This window comes from Callithrix jacchus, chromosome 12 (genome assembly GCF_049354715.1).
Source record: "Callithrix jacchus isolate 240 chromosome 12, calJac240_pri, whole genome shotgun sequence".
Taxonomy (NCBI): Eukaryota; Metazoa; Chordata; class Mammalia; order Primates; family Cebidae; genus Callithrix; species Callithrix jacchus.
The window spans coordinates 27657752-27670643 of record NC_133513.1 but is presented as its reverse complement, the minus strand read 5'-3'; the positions used below and the strand labels follow the sequence as shown (position 1 = coordinate 27670643).

The window sequence follows — 12892 nt, the reverse complement described above, 5'->3', positions numbered from 1 at the left end:
CTTAAAATTAAGTCAAGCCCTTTGCATTTGGACTTTACCCTGAAGGCAAAGGGGAGCCATTAAAGGATTAAGCAGGGTGCTGGCAACAGCATTGCTCTTTTTTTTTGAGATGGAGTTTCGCTGTTGTTACCCAGGCTGGAGTGCAATGGTGCGATCTCAGGTCACCGCAACCTCCGCCCCCTGGGTTCAGGCAATTCTCCTGCCTCAGCCTCCCAAGTAGCTGGGATTACAGGCACGTGCCACCGTGCCCAGCTAATTTTTTGTATTTTTAGTAGAGACGGGGTTTCACCATGTTGACCAGGATGGTCTCGATCTCTTGACCTCGTAATCCACCCGCCTCGGCCTCCCAAAGTGCTGGGATTACAGGCCTGAGCCACTGCATCCGGCCATTGCATTTGTTTTAGAAAGACTGTTGTGTGGAGGGAGAACTTGGTAATTCTTGTTTTCTGGTATAAACCTCCAGGGTGTTGGTTTAAACCCTTCTCATCCTGTTCAAACTGATTGCACGTCATCTTTTCTGAGAAAATCATTTTTCATGTTTCTGAAGTCCATCCAGTCTCAAGCTGCTTTCTTGTTTCTGTTCATCCATTGTATCTATTTTCTCTAGAGAGCAGGAATGGGTTTGCGGGAGGCTTCCAAGAAGAATATCCCTGCTCCATGTTGCCTACCATTTCCAGCTGTCAGTTCAAACTTAACTCTGCCATTTTGGGGATAGGAAGACAGATAGTCTGCATGAGAACTATCTGTCTCACAGGCCAGACATTTTAGGTCTCAAGCTGGTAGTTCCTGCGATAAATCTGGTCGTATAGATTTATACGGAACAAAACAGTGTTTTGTTTAGGAAGAGTTGGAAATAATCATTGCTGTGGACCTAGTTGTGTTCCCCTGAATTCCTATGTGCAAGGCCCGACCAGAAATGTGATGGTATTTGAAGATGGGGATTTAGGGAGGTAATTAGATTTAGATGAGTTTTAGGGGTGGGGTCCTCATGATGGGATTAGTGCCCTTATAAGAAGAGACATCAGAGAACTTACACTCTCAAGCTCTCTCTCTCTGCCCCTTAACCCATGTGAAGACACAGTGAGAAGGTGGCCATCCACACACCTAAACAAAGAGGCCTCACCAGAAACCAACCCTGCTGTGCTGGCACCTTGATCTTGGACTTTTCGCCTCTAGAATGGAGAGAATCTGTTTCTTTTGTTTATTTAAATCACCTATCTGTTCTAACAGCCCAGGCTGACTGTTAAAATGATCAGTAGTTACAAACCAGGAGATTTCTCCTAATAAGTCTGGACATGGCAACACTGGTATGTCTCTCTGTGCTGTGTAGCAGCTGCCCCTTAGACAAAGCCCGCATGTTCCAGTTCAGCAGAGTCCCCGCCACTCCCTGTTGCCTCCCTGACCTGAGGCTGCTGGCAGCTGCTGTCTGTCACCATCCTTGCATCACCATTTTTCTTCTACAAAGCAAAGAGGAAAGGGAACCATTTCTTGATGCCCACATCTCTATCAAAAGCAGAAAATTGGAACAGACCAAGAGAGCCATCTATTTCAAGACAAAATGGAGAGTGCATATTTCTTGGTGGAAATAAAAAATAGAGTTTGATATGTAAACCAAATGGGTCTGGGCTGAAATACAACCGAAGGTGCTTTTCTCAGTCTACCTGGCTGGGGTCATCACTCACTTACGTTACCTGCCTGGGCCTGGGTGCTTGTGGGTTTGCAGGGTCTGGGTTTGAGCCTCAGTGGGGACTGACGGAATGTGGTTTCAGAATGCCAAGTGGCAGAGCCATCTTTTCTAAAGGGTTTCCCTAAATCTCTGCAGCTGAGGGAGGCGACCTCAGGTTCCACGAGGGGACCACATGTGGGGAGTGGGGGTGTGATTGGCTCTGCTCCTGGTCTCACCTGCCCCCAGGTAACTCCGCTTCTGTCTGTGTCTACTTTCATTTGTGGCAGGGGTAGGGAGAGGGCTCAATGCTTTTAAAAATGCTTCAAGTCTGTTGATCTGCTAGTGTCTCTTAATGCACCTCTGGGAACGGAAGTCCAGGGAAGGGGACCGACCTACCCACCATGACTGTGTGTGTCCAGTGTGGAAACAGAGCCTGTCTTTGAATTCTCTGGGCTCCTCTTCACTATCTTCCCTGCCCAGTCTGGGTAAGATGCTCCTCCCCATGAGGTTCAGGTCCTTCCTGGAGCTGCAGGATCTCATTTACTGCCCTAGTTAGCCACCTTCCTCTTCCTCCAGACTGAGGTTGCAACTCTAAGGCTTCCAGGACACATACAAATTAGGTAGTTGGGAGACAGAACTCAGCTCCGGCTGCCGTTGCCAGGGGGAAGGGTGCCTCCAGGTCTCAGTCAGCTGGCAGTTTGGATCCTTAAGTGAAATCTCTTATGGGCTGATGCAATTGGACTTCTGGCCCAGGCTTTAAGCAACTTGAGGGCAGAAACGGTGTCTAATTCTTATTTGGTTTTTGCCATCTGGTACACAGGGATCAGGGTTATACACCCAGCAAATGTTAAATGAGTGAAGGAGCTGAATTCTTTCATTTCTCTTCAAGTTCCCATTTCTTCACTCACAAACATTCATTGACCTCCACCATGTGCCGGGTCCTGAGCTAGAGGCGGAGGGATTAGAGAAGGGACAGAAAGACAAGTTAACAACCTGGGCTATGAGCTGCCCCTCTGGAGATTCATGGCAGTCTAGGATCCATTGTAACAATGACTGCCATTGGTTGCAGGCCTACTATGTGCACAGAGCCAAACATTTTGCACAAACGATCTTGTTTACACCTCACAACTCTCGGGGATGCTATTATTATCCCCATTTTACAGATGATAGATGATGACACTGAGGCTTAGGAGTTTGCTTAAGATGTGCTCCAAGGCATACAGCTAGTGTGTGGCAGCTCCAAGATTGTGCCCAGGGATTCTGAACCCAGAGTCTATTCTATCTGACCACTCTGAATTCCAGGGTTAGAATGAGACCATGCTTTGCTCATGTGGTTAATGTGATATGCATGTGAAAGATTTTCACCAGAAAGAAAAGGATTCTAAACCTGGACACAGTGACCTGTAATCCCAGCTACTTGGGAGGCCAGGGCAGGAGGATTACTTGAGACCAGGAGTTCAAGACTGGCCTGGGTAGCACAGGGACACCCTGTCTCTACAAAAAATAAAAAAAAATTAGCTGTGCATGGTGGTGCTTTCCTGCAGTCCCAGCCACTCTAGAGGGTGAGGTGGGAGGCTTGAGCACCGGAGTTTGAGGCTGCAGTGAGCCATGATTGCAACGCTGCACTTCAGCCTGGGTGGCAGAGTGAGACCCTGTCTTTATTAATAAAAGAAAGAATGCTAAGCATTGTGACTCACTCCTGTAATCCCAGAACTTTGGGATGTTGAGGTGTGTGGATCACTTGAGTCCAGCAGTTTGAGACCAGCCTGGGCAACATGACGAAACCTGGTCTCTACAAAAAAATAAAGAAAATTAGTTGGGTGTGCGTAGTGCACACCCATAGTCCCAGCTACTTGGGAGGCTGGGGTTGGAGGACCACTTCAGCCTGGGAGGAAGAGGTTGAAGTGAGCTATGATTGTGCTACTGTACTCCAGCCTGGCTGACAGAGTGAGAGCATATATATTAAAAAAAAAAAAAAAAAAAAAAAAAAAGGAAAGAAAAGGGAGAGAAAGAGAGCTATTCTGGGCAGGTTTCCACAAACCACAACTGACAATCTATTAAGAGCAAGCAGTCCAAGGGAATTCTAGTGAGCCCAAGTGTTAAGTTTGTCAACTGTCATGTTTATGACCTTTGGAAGTCATCAAATTGCTAAACTTAGCATGTGTGTGTGTGCGATAATTCCAACTTCAGTGGCTTTCATTTAATTATCTTTTGTGTTTTAAGAAGTAACATTACAGTCAAGGTTTGACTAGTCTCTGTTGGATGGCCTTGCAATGCTCAGATGCCACTCATTCATTCAAAAGTGTTAATTGAGCATCTACTGTATGCAAAGCATAGTTCTAGATGCTTCTGACACGATACCCCTACTGTGAAAACCATAATGCTATGTTTTAGGAATACAGCAGGAAGCAAAAGAGACACAGTCCCTGCCCTTGTAGAGTTACAGGCTCATTAGAGAGGCAGATTTTAGTCAAAGAATCACACAAATAAGTGTAAAGTTGTAATATAAATAAGTGCTATGGGAGAGAGGGACATGGTGCAATTCAATACCCCTGAGAATGTATCCAGGGGGATTGAATCTATGGGGGGGAGGGGTAGGGAAACCTTCCCCAGGGAAGGGACATGGGAGATGAGGTCTGAGTCTGAGAGACATGAGAGTTGAGTTGAGGAAGAGCAGGCAGTAACCAGGTGAAGAGGGAAGAGCATATTCTAGCTAGAGGAACGGCTGATGCAAATACTCTGTGGTGAGTGGGTCTGAGGAGAGGACGAAACCACCGAGAGGGAGAGTTTGTGATGAGGCCAGAATGGCCATTGTCTTAGTTCATTTTGTGATGCAGTAACAGAAAATGTAAGTCTGATAAAGAGAAGTGATTAAATTAGCCCATGGTTCTGCAGGCTGGGGAGTTCAAGGGCATGGTCCCGGATTCTGGTGAGGGCTATTGTGCTGCCTCACGATATGGTGGAGAGGGCCAAGGGGAAGCAGACGCATGTGGGGATCACACCCCAGAGCTCTTGTGGAATTAGGCTGAGGCCACACCATTGATTAACCCCCTTTCTTTCCCATCCTGCTTGCCTCACTCTCCTTCTCCTTGGAATCCTCCCTTAATAACTCTCAAGAATTCCCATCTCAGGTTCTGCTTCTAGGAGACTCAACCTAAGACACCCTCCTCCTGCTTCCCTGCCCATGATGAGACACTGAAAAAGAATCTGGCATAGCCAGGAAGCACCTGGCTCACAATAGGCCATATTTAGCAGACTCAATCTATTTCATCCACCGGTTTTGGAGTGGGGATAAGAGGAGAGGTCAAGAGGCTGAATCCAACAGAAACAAGCACTACAGTGTGAAGAATACAAAAGACAAACCCCTTCCCAGGTGGCAATAGCAGCCAAAGAGCACTCGGGAAGAGGCCTCTGATTCATTAAGCATGGGAGGTCCATTGGCCAAATCCTTCTCTTTCCTGCCTGCCTGTTCCAGGCCTGTTTGAAGTCCAGAGGCTGCTGCGGTCCTCTGGATGGACAGCATTGATAAGCAACTCTCTCCCCAGCCCAGTTAATAATTCAGGAGAGGGTGCCTGCAGCCAACTCATCATTCCAGCCCTGCTGCCACCCCAACCGCCAAGCTGGTGGACAGGAAAGAAAAAATCACCGCACCAGCTTGAAAAATGGTCCTCACTTCAAGTGCTTCCTGGGTCCCCCGTGCTGCCATGGAAGAGAGCCAGGCTGAGATGTACCTGCTGGGTGCACAGCTAGGGGAGGATAGAGAGGCCCTGGGGCTCGCAGGCATCCACACTGAGCAAATTGTTTAACCTTTGTTTTGGGGCAGTGGGCTGTAGACACTGGAGACCCCAGAGGTCTCTTCCTCTGATGCAGCTATTGATCCTTCATTCATGTGATCACTCATTTATTCATTTGGGACTGCAGGAGGGGTACTCTCGTGGCAAGATGGCTGGTGAGAATACCCTTCCTGCAGTCCAGGAAATAAAAACTACATTGTCTCAGTACTAATTTTTCCTTGTGGCACTGAGCATCTATTTCCAACATGCTCACTCATTCATTCATTTGGGAATCACTGATGCTGCTGGTATAGAAGTGGGCATCCAGGAAACAGAGAAGGGTGGGGGTTGGCACCACCCCTTAGGGAGGTGGACACATATACCATCGTGTACCAGGTGGTGAAAGCCACCACACTTGACCTGAGATAAGAAACAGATAACTGGGGGCTCTGGATCTGGGTGTGGCCTATTGCCTGGGTGTGGCCTATTGCCTGGGTGTGCTGGGGGCCTGAAGTGCCCAAAGCAGAGAGGGAGGGTAGAGACGATAATGGCTAAGATCATGGACTCTGGGGCCAGGTTGCCTGGGTTCAAATCTCAGCCCTGTCACTCACTTACACAGAGTTGGCCTCTCTGTGCCTCAGTTTCTCTGTATGTAAAACAGGGTTAATAATGGGAGAGTGATACAAATCACCCTCATATATGGTTAAACAAAAAGCCAGGGTCAGGCATGGTGGCTCATACCTGTAATCTCAACAATTTGAGAGGCCAAGGCAGGAAGATTGCTGGAAGCCAGAGGTTTCAGACTAGCCTGGGCAACATAGGGAAACAAAAATAAATGATATACAAAATTAGGCATGGAGGCATGCACCTGCAGTCCTAGCTACTTGGGGAGGCTAAGGTGGGAGGATTGCCTGAGCCCAGGAGTTTGAGGTTGCAGTGAGCTGTGATCGCACCACTGCACTCCAGCCCGGGTGACAGAGCAAGACCCTGTCTCAAAAAAAAAAAAAAAAGAAAAGAAAAAAGAAAAACAAAGAAGCAAAAAACACCAAAACTCTAACAAATACGAAGTGTAGGCGAGTAACATCACAGCCAACTTCAGAAAGTGATTCGGCAGTTTCCAATGAAGTCAAACATACTGCGCCATCCCACTCCTAGGTATTTATCCAAATGAAACGAAGAATTTATGTTCTCACAAAAACCCATTCATGAATGTTCATCAGCTCCGCAAACTGGAAACAACCCAAACGCCTTCCAACTGGAGAACTGATACACTATGGAACTCCACACAGCCGTGCACATCAACAATAGGCGTGAGTCGCAGGCGTATTATGTATGCTAAGTGAAAAAAGCCAGGCTCATACAGCTCCATCCACACTGGATGAATCCATGCATATGACATTCTGAGTCAGAACACTTGTCCGTGGTTGCAGAGATGAGAGGAAGGATTATTCCGAGGAGCATGAGGGAATTTATGGGGAGTGATGGAACTGTTTGATATTCTGATTGTGGTGGGGGATACGTAACTGTATGTGTGCATGTGTCAAAAATTATAGAAGTAGGCTGGGTGCAGTGGTCCACACCTATAATCCCAGCACTTTGGGAGGCTGAGGCAGGCAGATCACCTGAGGTCAAGAGTTCAAGACCAGCCTGGTCAACATGGTGAGACCCTCCCGTCTCTACTAAAAATAGAAAAATAAACTGGGAGTGATGGTGGGTGCCTTTATTCTAGCTACTCGAGGGGCTGAGACAGGAGTATTGCTTGGACCCGGGAGGCAGAGATCACTTTGTTGCAGTCAGCTGAGATCACACCACTTCACTCCAGCCTGGGCAAGAGAGCAAGACTCTAGTCTCAGAAAAAAAAAAAATCACAGAACTGAACACTGAAGAGGGTGAATCTTACTGTGTGTAAATTGTGCCAGGCAGAGTAAACAGCACATGCAAAGCGCACAGAGGTTTGAAATCAGGTTTGAGATGGTGCATGGGAGCAAGTGGCAGGAAGCGAGGCAGGGAAAACTTACTTGGGTACATTTGTGTTGGGCCTTGAATTCCGTGTCAATGCTGCTTTGGATTGTGGGAAAATGTTGAGAGTTTTTAAGCAATTGAGGAATATAAATGGATATTTGCTTCAGAGAGACGATTCTGTTCTATGTTTAGAAGCAGAAGCCAGGCCGGGCGCAGTGGCTCACGCTCGTAAACCCAGCACTTTAGGAGGCCAAGGTGGGTGGATCGCCTGAGGTTAGGAATTTGACACCAGCCTGGGCAACATGATGAAACCCCGTCTCTACTAATAATATAAAAATTAACTGAGTGTGGTGGCGGGCACCTGTAATCCCAGCTACTTGGGAGGATGAGGCAGGAGAATCATTTGAATCTGGGAGGAAGAGGTTGCAGTGAGCCTAGATCACACCACTGCACTCCAGCCTGGGCAACAGAGTGAGACTTTGTCCCCCCGCAAAAAAGCAAAAGCTGTTGGGCATATGGGCCTGACCCTGCCTTTAGAAATGTTTCTATTTGTGTTATAATATTTTTGGAGGAGTCTGAATTTGTGGCCAGTGTTTTAGAACCAGGAGATTTTACTCAGAATTCTGGATTCTTGGCCTCTCTAGACAAGGCACGGGCTTCCCAGTTTGCCCCCTCCACTCCCTCCCTCAGATTCTATTCCATTCCTGCAGTGGTGTCGGTTTTGACCCCCAGGATTGAAAGTGGATTCTAGGAGGAAGAGATCAAGGTCAGTGGCATCTCTCAGTCCGGGTCTGAACACTTTCATCACCCGGGAAATTTGATTAAAGACTGATGCACAGGCTGAGTTGCTGGAGGAGGCTGTGCACGCGTACTTTGTAAATGCTCTGCTTCACCCCCGGTGACTCTGATGTACAGCCAGGGTTAAGAACCACTGTTCCAGGGGGAGGCAAGGGTGGGCTAGGGGTCAGCAGTGGAGGTGGAGAGGTGTTTAGGGACTGAGGGGACATCAGGCTGAGGCAGGGGGAGGAGGACTCAAGCGTGACGTCCCAGCTTGGACAAATGCAGCATGATGGTGCCATCTGCTGAGAAGGGACATGAAAGAGGCAGTCAGGGGGAGGCGCTCATCTTGGTTTTGGCTGTGCTGTGTCTGAAGGGCCTGTGGCCTCCAGGCTGAGGGGTCGGATGTGCAGGTGGCTAACACCGCTGTGCCCATAACCTCTGTGTGTTCTACTTTGTCCTCAGATGAGGAAGCTAGGGAAGGTTCTTAGGGGAGGGGAGGGCTATGTTGGGGGGAAATAAGGTGGCCAAGCTTCTCCCAGAGCTGTCTGCAGAACACAGGGGCTCCCTTGGTATTATGAACTAAACTTTTGTGTCCTCATGAAATTCCTGTGTTGAAATCTATTCCCTCAAGGTGATGGTATGAACAGGTGGAGACTTTGGGAGGTGATCAGGTCGAGGGGGTAGAGCCCCTGTGAATGAGATTAGTGCCCTCACAAAAGAGACCCCAGAGAGCTCCCTCACCCCATCCACCATGTGAGGTCACAGTGCAAAGATGGCTGTCTAGGAGCACAGCTGGGCCCTCAGCAGACACTGAATCCGCTGGCACCTTGATCATGGACTTCCCAGCCTCCAGAACTGTGAATGATGAATTTCTATTTATAAGCCATCTAGTGTATAGGATTTTGTTATAGCCACTCCACATGACTAAGGCTCTTTGGGTGGAGGTGGGAAGCCCTTCTCGTCTGCCCTGGGTCATGGGTGCTCAGGCCTTGCTGAGTGACTTTGTCTGGAGAAAAGTGGGGGAGAAGGTTCTCAAAAGGGGTGCTTATACTTGAGAAGAAGAGACATATAGTTCCCTCACACCCAGAACCAGTAACTCCTTCCTGAAACCAAGACCCTCTGCCAAAACATCTCACCTCCCAGCAGATGCAGTGGCTCTTTTCTCTTTGTTTTGGTCAAAAACCTTTCCTGTATATTAGGAGTGACTAGCCTTTCTGTGCTTGTGAGTGAAGCAAGACAGAAACCATTGTGCCCATTTTACCTATAAGAAAAATGATATACCATGGAGTACATGCAGCCATAAAAAAGAACGAGGTCATACCCTTTGCAGGGGCATGGATGGAGCTGGAGGCCATTATCCTTAGCCGGCTAAGGCAGGAGCAGAAAACCGAGTACTGCATGTTCTCACTTAGATGGGGGAGCTGAATGATGAGAACACATGGACACATAGAGGGGAACAACACACACTGGGACCTTTCAGTGTGGAGGGTGGGAGGGGGGAGGGGATCAGGAAGAATAACGAATGGATACTAAAGTGAATGCCTGCGTTATGGAGTAATCTGTATAACAACCCCCGACACACGTTTACCCATGTAACAAACCTGCACATCCTGCGCATGTGTCCCTGAACTTGAAAGTTAAAAAACAAAAAGAAAAAAGAAAAAGGAAAGAAATACATGACTTTAGTACCTGTCCCTTGCTGGGTACTTCATACACATTTTCATGGAATCCACATAATCATCCTGTGTATGAAATAGGGGTTATGTCCCCATTTTCCAGATGAGGAAACCGAGGCTCTGAAAGTTTAAGTATTTTGCCCAGATGGCCAGCTCAGCAGTGGCAGAGTTGGTAGCCACGCCCAACTCTCTCCATGGTTCTTTAGTGTGCCTGTGGCCCACCCCTCCTGTGACCTCGGCCGGGAACGCACACACAGACCTACACACGTATGACCTCTCCAGACGCCTTTTATTGTCTTTGTTGCCCCCTCAGCTTTCCTTCTGGTACCCAGTGGACATCTTCATGGTGGCCTCTGGCCTCTTTTCCTTTGTGGACACACTCACTTCAATGTCTGTGAGGTCAGCCCGGGGAGGGGATTTAGTGTCCCCAGTAAGAGAGGGGCAGAGACTTTGGCCTTCCCATCCACTGAGACGCTGCTCACAGAAGGCTTCAGAGCTTCCCTGTGGCAGCTGTTCTTGGCTGGGTTGGGCTCTGTCAACATGAAGTGCTTGTCATGACATTGTCCTGCGATCACAGTCACTGTCTCAGCTATCTGAACATAGGATGGCTCCTGGCCTCCTTTCTTGACATGAATGAGGTATCAGGAAGCCCTTGCTCCTGGGAAGATTCTGGGCTGAAGCTGCCCAGAGTTGGTGCTCAAAAAAAAGACTGGTGATCTTCAGGGATGGAGCTCCCTTTACACCAACCCTCTAATGTTCCCACTACACCTGCTCCTCGTGGGCTGGTGGCATCCCTGGCCATTCCTGATGGCCCTTCCCTGGTAACAGTCACTTGGGCTGTGCTTCCAGGGGAAGCTGAGAGTCGTGAAGGTGCTCCCTGAGTACCATGGCTGTCTCCCTAGTGCTTCTGCCGGCAGTGGCCATGGTGGACAGCGTGTGCTGCAGAGATCGGCCAGGACCGAGTTTCCCTTAGATGTGGCTCCCAAGCATGGCGCTCATGGCGGATGGTTCTTATATGGACAGTCCCAACCACAGCTGAAGCTTGTTTCTTCTGAGCTCGTCGTGCTTGGTGTTGGTTGTAGATGGTGTTCATCATTTAGGATGGTTTCATCACGGAAGGTTCTAACTTGTGACAGTTCTTAATATCATCAGTGTTTGCCATTGAGAACAGCTGTCGTCACCAATGAGTTTTGGTACAGGGGGTCCCACCAGGATGCTGCTGACTACAGATGGTTTTGCCATTGATGGATCTTGTTGTAGATGGCTCGTCACTGAGGTTCACAGTCTTGGTATCTTGATACTACAGCTCTTCTATCAAGAGTGGTTCTCAGTATAGGCAGTCTCCTCACTGACTGCATTCCCAGGATAGACAGGGGTCAGCATAGATCCTTCCTGTTACATGTGGCCTGCCTGCTGACGCTTGTTGCTACAGATGGGACTGCCCATCGATGGTCCACACAGTCAGTGTGCGCTTTTGAAAAGACCTTTCCTCCTTGTTTTGGGAATAACCACTTTGGGTGCAGTCTGGGTTCTCCAGGCCATGTGCTGCTTTCCGAGAGGCCCTGGCTGCTGGAGAAGATGCTCACTGTGGCACGCACGCCTGGGCAGGCTGTTCACCCTTGGTGACTTGCTCACTGCTTTTCATGTTGCTGCTTGTCTTGTCCTCCTGCACACTGGTGTGGCTGCTCTGCCCGTTTTGGGCACTGCCCTCCAGCCCGACGCTCTGACGGCTGCTGGCCTTGGTGGAGGGCAGGCTGGCCGTGGAAGTCAGCAGCCCGCTGCTCACCTGGTAGGTGAGGGCACTGCTGCCCAAGCTGATGAAGCTGGTGCTGGACAGGCTGGCCTCCCTCTTGCCCTCCAGTCTGCTTGGTGCTGTGGGTGGGGCCAGTCAGCCGGCTCTTTAGACAGCTGAGAGAGTCTGTGGAGCCCAGCTGGCCTATTTGGGTGCTGGGTGTGGGGGTGTTGAGCCTTCTTTTCAATTGCACCCTCCGGTGGCTGCCCACTAAGCTGATGTCACTGCCTTCCTTGTCCCCTGCATACCCGCTGCTCAGGCTGCCATTGCTGCAGTCCTCTGGCCGGGGGTGCTGCACGCTGGACACATGCCTCTCTCTGCTCTGGGTGATGCTGAGATTGCTGCCGGACACTGTCCTCGGCTCCTGAGCTGCTCCTGCACTGCGTGGCCACGCGGGGGGCCGGGGCGCTAAGCTGGGTGACTGTAGGCTTGGCTCTCCTTCCTGGGCATTCTGGACAGAGGATTCCCCTTTTTCTCCCTCAAGGAAAATGGGGGGCAGCTGAAGTGGTTTATCCAGGGGGAGGGGACCTGGGAGGCCTCTGAATGTTTATTGTGGCCTGTCTGGGGAGAGGTGACTCTGTATATAAGGCTGCCCTTTGAAAACTCTGTGTTCTGATTGGCTGGTTCTGTTCCCATGGTGATGGGGCTTGTGAGGTGAGGTGGGGGTGGGAGGGAGAACAATGCTGTCCTGTCACCAGTGACATCAGTGGCCTGGCCTGGAGGGTGGGAGTGGGGTACAAAGGGGCTCATGGCCAGAGGGGATGGGGTGCTTCCTCCCGGAAGCCTTTCTGAGGAGCCTGTGGTCAGACATCAGGTCAGGGGCTTCAGGTGTGTGTCCCAGCTGAGCTCCCTATGAGCCGAGTTTCTTCTCTCCCAAGTCTCTTCCTGCTTGCTGAGTGTGTGTGTTTAAATATTTTTTGTTTGTTTGTTTTTTAGATGAAGTCTTGCTCTGTCACCCAGTCTGGAGTACAGTGGTGTGATTTTTTTTTTTTTTTTTGAGACAGAGTCTTACGCTGTCACCCAGGCTGGAGTGCAGTGGTATGATCTTGGCTCACTGCAACCTCTCTCTGCCTCTCAGGTTCAAGCAATTCTCCTGCCTCAGCCTCCCAAGTAGCTGGGATTACAGGTGCCCACCACCACGTCTGGCTAATTTTTGTATTTTTAGTAGAGATGGCATTTTGCCATGTTTCCCAGGCTGGTCTTGAACTCCTGACCTCGAGCGTTACACCCACCTCAGCCTCCC

General features: G+C 49.5%; 1 protein-coding gene across 1 annotated transcript; it reads right to left on the bottom strand.

Annotated features, from left to right (window-relative positions):
• Positions 1–10654: 10654 nt before the first annotated feature.
• Positions 10655–12368, bottom strand: C12H16orf82 (chromosome 12 C16orf82 homolog). Its single transcript, XM_003734427.6, is given in 3 exon segments — positions 10655–12180; positions 12183–12308; positions 12311–12368. Coding segments are annotated over 3 exon segments (861 nt in total). The 5' UTR covers positions 12354–12368; the 3' UTR covers positions 10655–11488.
• Between the last annotated feature and the right edge of the window lie 524 nt (positions 12369–12892).